This window comes from Ornithorhynchus anatinus, chromosome 2 (assembly GCF_004115215.2).
Source record: "Ornithorhynchus anatinus isolate Pmale09 chromosome 2, mOrnAna1.pri.v4, whole genome shotgun sequence".
Taxonomy (NCBI): domain Eukaryota; kingdom Metazoa; phylum Chordata; class Mammalia; order Monotremata; family Ornithorhynchidae; genus Ornithorhynchus; species Ornithorhynchus anatinus.
The window spans coordinates 93,873,316-93,884,833 of record NC_041729.1 but is presented as its reverse complement, the minus strand read 5'-3'; the positions used below and the strand labels follow the sequence as shown (position 1 = coordinate 93,884,833).

Below are 11,518 nucleotides of genomic sequence, written 5' to 3'. Positions count from 1 at the left end.
GTCCTGCTCTGAGCCACCCTCCCTCCTGTTTACCAAGGACCTGGATTCTAATCCCAGCCCCACCACATTTCTGCTGTGTGACCTTGGGCAAGTTACTAATTTCTCTGGGGTTACCTCATCTGCAAAATGGGGATTAAGAGGTTGAGCCCCATGGGGGACAGGGACTCTGCCCCTCTTGATTAGCGTGTATCTACCCCAGCGCTTAGAACAGTGCTTGGCACATAGTAAGCACTTAACAAGTACCATAATTATAAAAGACTTGTCAAAAAACACCATACTAAACCATCTCTCGACTGTTTCTGCTAAATTGATATGGAACTAAACTGCACAGTATACATGGGACTTTGGGGAACCATTCTGAAGGTTACTTAAGCCCTTTATTGTTCTTTCGAAACTAGTCACTGCTTTTTATGAGTAAAACAAAATCATAAAGTATGTCAATAGGGCTTCTTTAATTAAATCAGTGTTGTTGTTTTTTAAACAATCAGTCCATCAACCACGAGTGCTTATTGTTCATTCATTCATTCAACTGTATTTATTGAGCTTACTGTGTGCAGGGCACTGTACTAAGTGCTTGGGAGAGTAAGCTAAATTTGAATACTTTACAAATTTTGATTGAGTCACTCTTTTCTTGTATTAACAAAACACAATGCATCACAAAATCCATACACCTTGCAAGGTAAGTTTTACATTATACAAATACAAAAGCAATTTTGATATTATAAAAACTATACTAGAACTGACCAGAAAAAATTTCCCCATCTTACATGGAGAAAAAGGAAAGAGAAAGGCGGCTTCAACATTATTTTACCAAAATGTCCGATTTCCCACAAAATGGCAATGAGGCTTCCAGCTGTTTAGTCCAGCCACCTTTCATCTGTGGAAAATCCTGAATAAATTCCAGCCTGTTTTCTTGAATAGTTGTCTCAGAAAATTCTCTCAGGGCACTTTGGGAGGATTCGTTTCCTCTGCAAGCTATTATTAAGGAGTACCAAATCTCATCAATCATTCCACTCAGTAAAAACAATAATTTCTTTTCCTAACATTATGTTCCATTACTTAGAATCTGAGCCCTAGAGGGCCTTTGGCTACTCAGGTGGACAGTGATCTCGGTTTGAGGAATGATTGTGTCATTAAAGTGGAATGCCAGGAATAATCCCTAGCTAGAAAAAGACCCGAAATGCCAGTTGGCTACTAAACACCACACTCCAAAGCACCTCTGATCAATTCTCTAGCCCCATTGCCTTCTCTTATCTCTTAGAGACAAATACAGAAAAGGAAAGGAGAACTTCAGAGGAACCAATTCAGCAAATCAAACGCAACAATTCTGAACCTTTGTTTTCCTCTTCTTCCAAAGAGCAAGTGCTCAGGTTGAGCAGGGTTTCCTCACTTGCCCAAGAAGAATCCACATGCCACCAAGGAGCCACCTGTTTTATTGGGTCACCGGCAAGGCCACGTTGACAGGGACCTGGCTGGGCTGAGGTGCCGGGGAACCACTGTTGATGGCCTGTGGAGGGACTGCAGCTGGTTCCATTTTGCTGATGTGTGTTATAAAACGCAGGCGGAGTTTTAGAGCAGGTCTTAAATTGCAAATAATTTTCTCTACCTAAAAAAATACAAGAGCATACAAACAGGAAAGGATCAGGCTGGTTTGTTATCCCCTATCCTAACGAACATCAAAAAAAACCATCTATTGCTCATCACTTAACAGCAACAAGCATGTGTCTGGAAAACATCAAAGAGGCTTTGGTGAAAAATGCTAAACATGTACCCTGAGTATTCTCAGATGGATGGGTGAAGAAGAAACAAAAAGAGTGAAAATTCATTCCATACTCTGAATAGCAACAGAAAGCTCTAAAATGTTTGTCTTTTCATATGTATCGTTGTTTAAAACTACAAACTTCATAAGGGTATGGGGAGGCCTTTTAACCCTCTACACAGTTTCTAGACTTCTGAGAACTCACTTATAATAATGTTTCTAAAAAGCTGTTTAAATAGGGCAAAAAAGAGAAAATGTTGTGGAATGGGAGTTTTTCATGCTTCTCAGTATATCAAATTAAATTGCAAACAACATTTCTTAACTTTTTAAAAACAATAAAACCCCAGCTTCAATCAATGGTCTTTACAGAATACTTTACTAAATGCTTGAGAGAGTTTGGGAGTGTTTTCAGGGAAAGGGAGTGGTGCGGTGTCAAAGACTACTTTAATTTATGACTCATAGTTTTCTTATATTGAAATTCTCCAAATTTTGTTTCCTTCTTTATTTCATGCAAAAAAATGTGGCATCAAAACCACTCAATGTCAACTTTTCCTACTAAAGAAAACCTTTTCCCTTCTATTCACCTTTTCTGAAACAAATCCCAGGAAAATTTGTTACTTACCTGATCTTTCACACTGTCTCCGGTAAACATGTATTTCATATGATACAAAAAATCACATATGGGATCCATGTAGTTGAGATGGGTGCTACACTGGTCAACGTTCAGAAGCATTTCGTAAAATGCCACTCCAATCTATTTAACACAAATATGATCAGATTAAATGTAATCTCTTCATTCTGAATTTCAACTGTTGATTTTTATAATAAGAATGATGGCATTTATTAAGTGCCTATCATGTGCCAAGTAGCATGCAGAGCACTGGGGTACTGGGGTAGACACAAAAATCACATAAAACATGGTCTTGTCCCACAAGAAGGTCAGAATTTAAGAGGGAGAACAGACAATTCATTCCCATTTTAGAGATGAGGAAGCAGATGCAGCTAGTTAGGTGACATGCCCAAGGTCACACAGGAGTGAGGCATATAGTAAATACTCAATAAACACCACTGATTGATTGACTGATTAATGAGGCAAAGCCAGGACTATGACTCAGCTCTTCTGACTCTCAGTTTCCTGGTTCCTTCCACTAGGCCATGTTGCCTTTCAGAATGCACCTCAGTCCCTTCCCTGAGGTTTAAAATTTAGAAACATAGAATAGACTCGTTTCAGTGTATGTTTCTCACATTAATAATGGGTAACTCTAATCAAATTTTTATATTTCCCCAAATAGTTATTTCACAGACAAATCTGTGCGTGAAGAATCCTCTTCCAAATGGAAACTGAATAATATTAGACCCTGTAGATCAGTGCTTTTCAATCATATTTCCGAGAACCTCCAAAAGCTTCCTGGTGGGACCAAGGGAAATAGCCGATAGATCCAGGACCGAAAAATGAACTAACATTTAGAGGTTCATGGCCAACTCAACAGTTAAAAAAAACAAACCCAATTACATATGGAAACCAATGCAGCAAGCCAATCACCAATCAATCATGTTTACTGAGCACTTTGTATGCAGAGCACTGTATAAAGAGCTTGGAAGAGTAGAGTATAACAGAGTTGGTAGACTCTGTTCCCTGCCCACGACAAGCTTACTGCTTAGAAGGAGAGAGAGGCATTAATGTAAATAAATTACAGAGAAGTAAATACATGCTGTGGGGCTGAGGGAGGGGTGAATAAAGAGTGCAAATCCACCTGCATGAGTGATACGGAAGGGATTGGAAAAAGAGGAAATGAGGGCTTAGGGAAAGCCTCTGGGAGGAGATGTACTTCTAATAAGGCTTTGTAGGAGAATGATCATCTGTCAGATATGAAGAGGGAGGACATTCCAGGCCCGAGGCAGGACATGGGCGAGAGGTTGGAGGTGAGATGGATGAGATCAAGATGCAGGGAGTAGGTTGGCATCAGAGAAGTGAAGTGTGGGAGCTGGGTTACAGTAAGCTATCAGGGAGGTGAGGTAAGGTTCAAGGGGGGAAAGGTGATTGAGTGCTTTAAAGCCTGTGGTAAGGAGTTTGGGAGTGAATGGACCACCACTGGGGGTTCTTGAGAAGTAGGGAGACATGGACTGATATATATATATATATTTTTTTGAAAAATGATTCATGAAACAGAGTGAAGTATGGACTGGAGTGGGGAGAGACAGGAGGCAAGGTGGAAGGTGGTCAGCAAGGAGGCAGATGCAGTAGTCTAGGCAGGATAGAATAAATTCTTGGATCGGAGAGTAGCGGTTTGAATGGAGAGCAAAGGGCAGATTTTAACAACATTGTGAAGGTTGGCAAGAAGGAGAAAATAATAATAATAATGTTGGTACTTGTTAAGGATTACTATGTGCAAAGCACTGTTCTAAGCGCTGGGGAAGATACAGGGTAATCAGGTTGTCCCACGTGAGGGTCACAGTTAATGCCCATTTTACAGATGAGGGAACAGGCACAGAGAAATTAAGTGACTTGCCCACAGTCACACAGCTGACAAGAGGCAGAGCTGGGATTCGAACCTATGACCTTTGACTCCGAGCCCAGGCTCTTTCCACTAAGCCACGCTGAGATCACTGGTGACCTTTGAGAGGGCAGTTTCCGTGAAGTAAAGAGGGTGGAAGCCAGGCTGGAGGGGATCGAGGAGACAACTGGAGGACAGGAAGTGGCAACTCGCTCAAGGGGTTTGGAAAGGAATGGTAAGAGGGAGATGATGAGGTAACTGGAGGGAGTCATGGAGTCAAGCGAAGGATTTTTAGAATAGGGAAGAAATGATAGCATGTTTGACAGCATTGGGGAAAAGGCCACCAGAGAGTGCACAGCTGACGATGGGGGTCGACAGGGAAGAAGGTGCAAAGGGATGGGGTCAGAGGTGCAGGTGGAGGGGTGGCTTTTGAGAAGAGGTAGGAGATCTCCCTTCGAGATACTGCTGGGATAGATGGGAGATGCGAAGAAGGGGCAGGGGAAGGGAAAGACCAGAGAGGAGCAGGGGACAGTTCAGGGAGATCCCATCTGATAGTTTCAATTTTCTCAATAAAGTATCTGAGTAGGTCATTAGGGGCAAGAGGTGAAGGAGGCAGGAGGAACAGCTTTTGAGGAATGAATTAAGCAGCTGGAACAGCTGGGGAGGGCAACAGGAAAGGGAGTCAATAGGAAAACAAACAATGAGTTTTTCTCTCTCCTCATTAAAGCAAATATTAAAGGATTTATTTAAGGGGTCTGGGCTTAATACTGGGTTAAGAAGCATCATTAGCAAACATGTTAACACTATGGGGGTGATACAGGAATGTTCCCCACAAATTTCTGAACTGGACTCAGTTGCACTCACCGCAACTCTATGACAAGATCTGAGACTTTCCGAACAGGGTAGGAAAGACACAACTGGCTTTCCGACCTCTTGGCTTTAGAAAATCTGTCCTCTCCAAGTCACCACTCCTATAAAATTCTTGTCCCCTTTTTGTCCCTGCTATCGAACTGAGAAACGGGAACTGATGAAATTTATACCACTCTATAAGTGCCACCCAGGCCTAGTATGATTTACATTTTCTCTTGACGGGAATACAAAAATAAGGCTATTGACAAAGTCACATTTTACCTCTATCATACACCGAGTCCTCTCTTGCTGAAATCTCTGTAAAAATGGTCCCACGAGGTGGTATACATAAAGCAGCTGGAATTCAGTCTTCACTATAGGCAACAGCACCTCGGCTAGGAATCTGGAATATTGACAGAAACTTCTAATTTGAAGCTTTGATTCGGTTTTCTTCTTCTCATTCCAAAGGGAACTTCTCTCCCTGCTCCACCCACCCTTCCACCCCCATGGAAAGAATAAAAAGTAACCCGGCCTGGAAAAATAGAAATCTATAGCATACACTGAGTGCTCACTGTGAGCCAAGCACTTCACTAAGTGCTTGGCAGAGTACAATGCAATAGCCTTTAGACATGGTCCCTGGCCACAGGGATTTACAGTCTAGAGGGGATGACAGACCTTAAAGTGAATTACAGATAGGGGAAATAGAAGGGCGGGAACATGTCTTCCCACTCTTATGTACTGGACTCTCCTAAGCACTTAGTATAGTGCTCTGCACACAGTAAGCACTCAATAAATATCATCGATAAATTGACTGAGTCAGAAGGCAGGGATGCACTGGCATATGCCCTGTGGGCGCTTGCCTGCTGACTCTTTAGGACAGGAGTTCCAGAGCAGCAAACTGTGAGGTAACTGAGCCAGTAAGCCAGCGGGAACCATATATATCGGACATATCTCAGACATGTATCAAACAGCAATTCCTTTGACTCAAGGTCCTGGTATACATACTTGGGGATGAGAGAGAGTTGCCCAATGCTCGAATGGTGCCATACGGCATGTGCCAAAGCTAAGGTGTAGCTACAGCTCATCTCCGAGTAGGACTGGTGACAGGCGGTAAAATCAAACAGCTGGAAAGGGTATCCAACCCATTCTGTCTCTGAAGTCAAGCTTGAGCTACTGAGCACACTCACAATTCGGTCATGAAGAACAATCCAGTATGGTTCCTGGAAACAAATAAACACAGAACTTTCGTAGTTCAAGCTAGGAGACAAAGTTCATTTCCTTTTCCAAACCCCTGTGCTTCACCTAGGGAAAAAAAAAATAATTCCTTTTAAGATCCTTCCATGTGAAATTTGCTTATCTGGATGCTAGTGTGGAAATAAGATGACGACTCTTATCTTGTTTGCCTGTCAAACACAGGCATTAATAATATGATCTTTATCTATCTACTACTGTATACATTTGTCAAGTTAGATCTTATCTTCCTCCACAGACTGTGAGCTCCTTGATGTTTGAGATCAGCAGACCTTCAACTCCTTCATGTACAAGCACCCTATACAGTGGTCTACACCACAGTTGGTGTTCAATAAATACAGTCGACCTGCATTTGTACAGAACTGGGAACGGCACAACACGTAGCTCAAGTGAAACGTTTCTTCCACAGGCTTTCATTTGTAAAGTAAGGCAACAACAGTCTTTGGGTTTTGATTCTGAAAAGGCTCTTCCTTAAAATCCTGAATTTTGATTAAGTACTTCAAAATAATAGTCTGTTTCTTCTAAAGTTTCTAGAGTGCATATTCTTTGTGCGTCCTTAATATACTATGCACAAGGATAGACTCCCACCGAGCAGGGAACTACACCCAACCCAGTACTTCCCTCCTGGACTTTCTACTTAGCCAGGATATCTTAGAAGCAATCCAGGAGCTTCTGATCATATGCCAAGAACACCAGAGAGAGACTGGAGGTCACATAATAGACATCGCTTGATTAGGTTAATATAAACCAGTACACTTTCATTCTATCCACTGCCCTCATTTATGGCTTTTATCTGCAAAACAAGAATAAATTAAATCATATTAGCTTACTGGTAAGGCTGTAATGAGCAATCCAATTGCATTCATCCAGGCGGTAATATTCTCCCTTGGCACCAATGGCTGACTGCAAATGAGAAAATGAGAGTTAAGAATAACTTTGAATGCCCACGGCATTCATATACATCCGAGCAATTGTTTATATTAAAAATAAAGATATCCCTCAATCTAAAGGGGCCCTAATCACAATGAAATGGCATCGGTGGAAAATGAATATTCACGAGCAACCACCTGGAGTGAATAAACTGCAGATTACTGATCTACTACAATAACCAGAGCTCTATGGCTGGAGATCAATTCTGGTTTTATTTCTTTGCCAGCAGTGTCTACTTGGGGGTGATCAGTCATGAGGTGGGGTGGCCATACTGGTCCTGAAGTCATACGAACACTACTTATGCCTCAGAGAAAGGAGTCACTACACTAGCAAGATGTCAGAATCTCTTATGAAGAATCCAAAACCTTAGATCTGGGATCAGCAGAGGAATCTCTCCTATACTGTCCAACTCAAAGGAAAAAGGATGTTTCCAAATTTCTAATATTGGCCTTTACTGGTAATAGTAATAACAATGCTGCCATCTGTTAGGTGTTTACTTACTTCAAACATTGTACTAAGCGCTGGGGTAGATATAAGGTAGTCAGGTTGGACACAGTCCCTGGCCCACATGGGACTCAGCCTAACTGGGACCAAGAATGGAATTTGAATCCCCATTTCCCAAATAGGAAACTGAGGCACAAAGAAGTTCAATGACTCGCTAAAGGGAACACAGCAGCAGGCAAATGGTGGAGGGAGAATTCGAACCCAGGTCTTCTGATTCCTGGGCCCGTGCTCTTTCCACTCGGCCACAATGTTTCCCAAAATAAAACAAAAAAAGTACATGCACTGGGATCTACAATGTGATTTTTTTTTAAAACTGTAGCTCAGAGGAAGGGAAAAAGTTTACTTCTCTCATTCCCCAACCCCAGAGATGCCTAGTAAAGAGACCATGCACCCTCTGAGCTGAAATAGACTCCTTTGTAAAATGAAAGGGCCTCTTAGTAAGCTCGTCGCAGGCAGGAAATGTGTCTATTACCATATTTTACTCTCACGAGTGCTTAGTACAGTGCTCTGCACATAGGAAGCACTCACTAGATATGACTAACTGAAAGGAGGAGGATCCACAGATCGAACCCCAATCTCTCATCTCTCGGAATTTAAAAACAAGGCTTTGCAGCACTTGGTGGCCTTTCCAACTCAGGACTGAAGGTGAAAAGTACACTTGGGAGAGTCTTGCTCTTTTCCTTCCTATGTAATATTATAGTTGCAGAGATTTTGTACATACTCCATTACTGGATCCCTCACATACCTCTTCAACACCACATTCAGAAGGGCATTGCCGACATCCTTGCCTGGGACGGTCAGGGCCATGAGCTCCACACAGGTGACGTGCAGGGCGTGGGCAGCGGGGTTGGGAAACTCATTGAACCGCCAGTCGCAGTTTGGAAATGGGCCAGGAGATTTGCCAGCCATAGGTGTTATCCATTAAGGCGAAAACCCGTTTCCATATGATTTGTGATGGCGTTTATTAAAAGTACCTAGAGAACTTAGACCACATTTTACAAGAATTTATGCGGCTCCCACTCCGACATTTGACAGAGGTTAAGTGATCGCTATGTGATGATGATGACATCAAACATAAAGTCAGATAGAGCTGACACATTCAGAGAAAAAGCAAGGAGGTGAAATCCAGCAAATCTTAAATGTATAGGGACAGATACTTGTGCATTAGTGGGAAATACAACTCTGCTCAAAAGGATATTGTCTACTAGTCGGCCAATAAGCCTGCAGTAGTAAGTGTCATCTGGGATCCAAGGACTCTCTTCTCGTGGGTTCATAGCATATTTGAGGTAAGTGTCACTGAGGCACCAGCCCTGTGGTCGGTTGTCTTTGAGTGAGCCGATGATGGCGTGGACAAGCTTCCGTTTGAGACTGGTGCGTTCTCTCAGGTGTAGCTCATAGTAGTGCAGAGTGTTGTACAAATAAGTTACTGGGCGGTCTGTCAAAACAAAAATCGAGTGAACACAACAACAAATTTAATTAGACGGCTCAGAAACCTTCTATGTGAGGGGAACTAAAAATTCAGCGAAGGGGTTCAAAAGGTCCAAATAGGATATGGAGCATGGTGAGAAAAAGAACACCTGTACGTGTTCCTTGCAGTGCCCTATTAATTCAGAATTCCAATAAAAGGCCTAGGATATTCTAGAGATAAAGATATTGTACCTAGTAAATATACTGACATCTGTTCACAAAGAGAAACCCTGTTGTGACTGTCCATTTATAGAACTTCAGGCCTGCTGCTACAATGTTAAACAAAATATTTACTCATGACTTGGAAATACTGAAACCTTTTTTATTAAGACAAATATGAGACCAAAAAGAAATGTTTAAAAACTAAAGCCACCAAATCTGCCTAACGGTGCCTGGTCTATAATGCTTGAGAAGCAAATGAAAGTGATTCTGCAGCTCACCGTGAAATTTATATAAGCCGCCCAGGTGATCCAGGAGAGTCTCCAATGATTTGGACACTGGAAGCAATTCCAAAAATCGGTGGATGACAATATCAAATACCGGGAGGAAACGAAGGCATACATTTCCAAAGTAGATAGGCAGGTAAGACGGCTGGATCTGCATGGGAGGATTGACCTGTTCTGCCAATCCTTCAAAATACAGCTTCTCAGGATATTTCTGTGAAAATCATGTAGACTGGGCTTCAGACAAAGATATTTATACCATCCACACTCACTATAAGCATCTGTCCCATGCAGGGGGTGGGAGCAGGGGGAGGATGAGACTCTGACTGCCAACTCCTGTGGGCATTCTAATGCTCCGGGGGGTTATGAAATTTTCAAATGGAGAATACACTACAAGTCTCAAGAATCTCAATTACCAAATGAAGGAGAGGGGAAATTCAACAGTACCTTGTGATAACTCATGTGTTTGGTGTGCCAGTCATTCTGCAACCAGTGTTCCGGCGAGTTCTCCTTCACAAAATCGCTTACTCGATTTCTAAAATCATTTGGCTTAAGTAATAGTAGCTGAATTATGAAGTAGCAAACTTGGGCTTCGTTTCCTTCATGACTGCGCATGGCCTTGAGTGAAATACAGTTGAGACACAAATGAGGACCTCCTCAGCAATAATAGTTAGGGGCCACAGAGAACCCACACTTTTGTCCCTCCCCCATCCTCCCATTGCAATAGGCTACGATGAACTAACTTGTAGTGCCTGGAACTGAGTTGGCCACGAGCTCTAAAGAGAAAGACAAGAGGGTATGGCAAGTATGAATGTTTAGGGGCACTGGACAGTCTGTACTTCAGTGTTCTACCCCTACCCTCCCATAATAATAGGCTACAGTGAGCACACTTGGAGTTTCTGGAACTGGACAGACAGCATATCTCTCCATATGCTGGTGTGCCCCACAGGGGAGTATAGGATGACCAGTTCCACCAGCCCCTAAACTTAAGAGAGGAAGAAGAGTCACTTGGGTTCCCTCCCTGAGGGGAAGGTAAAGACTTAGGCGAGCCAAGAATTGAAGAGGAAGAGGGACCAGGTACAGAGGGGGAAAAAAAAACAACTCTTGGTCATCTTGGAGGTGAGAGGTTAGCAAACTGTGTGCTTGGTGCCTGAGAGAGGACAGAGGGAGGGCCAGTGCTGCTGTGGACCCTGGATGGACATAGGGAGGGATCAGAGATACATTCAGGGAAACACGGAGGGTTCTGATCATGATGGGTGCGGCTGATGGGGGGACGGGCGGGAATAGTAGATCCAGCGAAAGGTGGTCTGAACTGGATTTGTTTTCACTGTGACCTTGTTAAGAGCTTTTTAAATGTCATGGAGCTCTCAGATCTAGGTAGGGAGCCTATGTTAGGGGCTGCGGAGACGTGGGCTGAGGGAACCCCAGTGCGGGACAGCCATCTCTGGGAGGTGGGTAGTAGGCTAGTCCCGACGACCCTTCTGCTTTGGGGGAGGTGACTGGGCTCAGCCTAAGGATGGTGGCAGCAATAGCGGAGCAGAGACCTGGGTAGACTGTGCCAAACTGCCACTTGAAGAATGTGAGAACTGGACATCTTTAGGAAGCCAACCACGGTCCAGGCGCTCCTATGGGCAGGGCATGTTTCTGCTAATTCTGTGGTATTGAACTCTCCCAAGCGCTCAGTACAGCACCCTGCACATAGTAAGAGCTCAATAAATACCATTGCTTGATGGAGTAAATGACTCCAGGGGCTCTTCCGGCCAGCACTTAGGGCTGCAAACCCCCAGCAATTTCACAAGATGCTCCAAGACCCAACGGTC

General features: G+C 43.2%; 1 protein-coding gene across 3 annotated transcripts in view; it reads right to left on the bottom strand.

Moving 5' to 3' along the window:
* Positions 1 to 432: 432 nt before the first annotated feature.
* Positions 433 to 11,518, bottom strand: part of MED23 (mediator complex subunit 23) — a 60,967-nt gene continuing 49,881 nt past the window's right edge. For all 3 annotated transcript variants that reach the window (XM_029050481.2, XM_029050489.2, XM_029050498.2), the window contains 9 exons: positions 10,146 to 10,316; positions 9,696 to 9,912; positions 8,987 to 9,223; positions 8,534 to 8,699; positions 7,185 to 7,257; positions 6,109 to 6,323; positions 5,386 to 5,506; positions 2,382 to 2,513; positions 433 to 1,606 (listed from right to left, as the gene is read on the bottom strand). In XM_029050481.2, the coding sequence (XP_028906314.1) occupies positions 1,433 to 1,606; positions 2,382 to 2,513; positions 5,386 to 5,506; positions 6,109 to 6,323; positions 7,185 to 7,257; positions 8,534 to 8,699; positions 8,987 to 9,223; positions 9,696 to 9,912; positions 10,146 to 10,316 (1,506 nt within the window). In that variant the 3' untranslated portion in view covers positions 433 to 1,432. The remainder of the gene's footprint in view (positions 1,607 to 2,381; positions 2,514 to 5,385; positions 5,507 to 6,108; positions 6,324 to 7,184; positions 7,258 to 8,533; positions 8,700 to 8,986; positions 9,224 to 9,695; positions 9,913 to 10,145; positions 10,317 to 11,518) is intronic.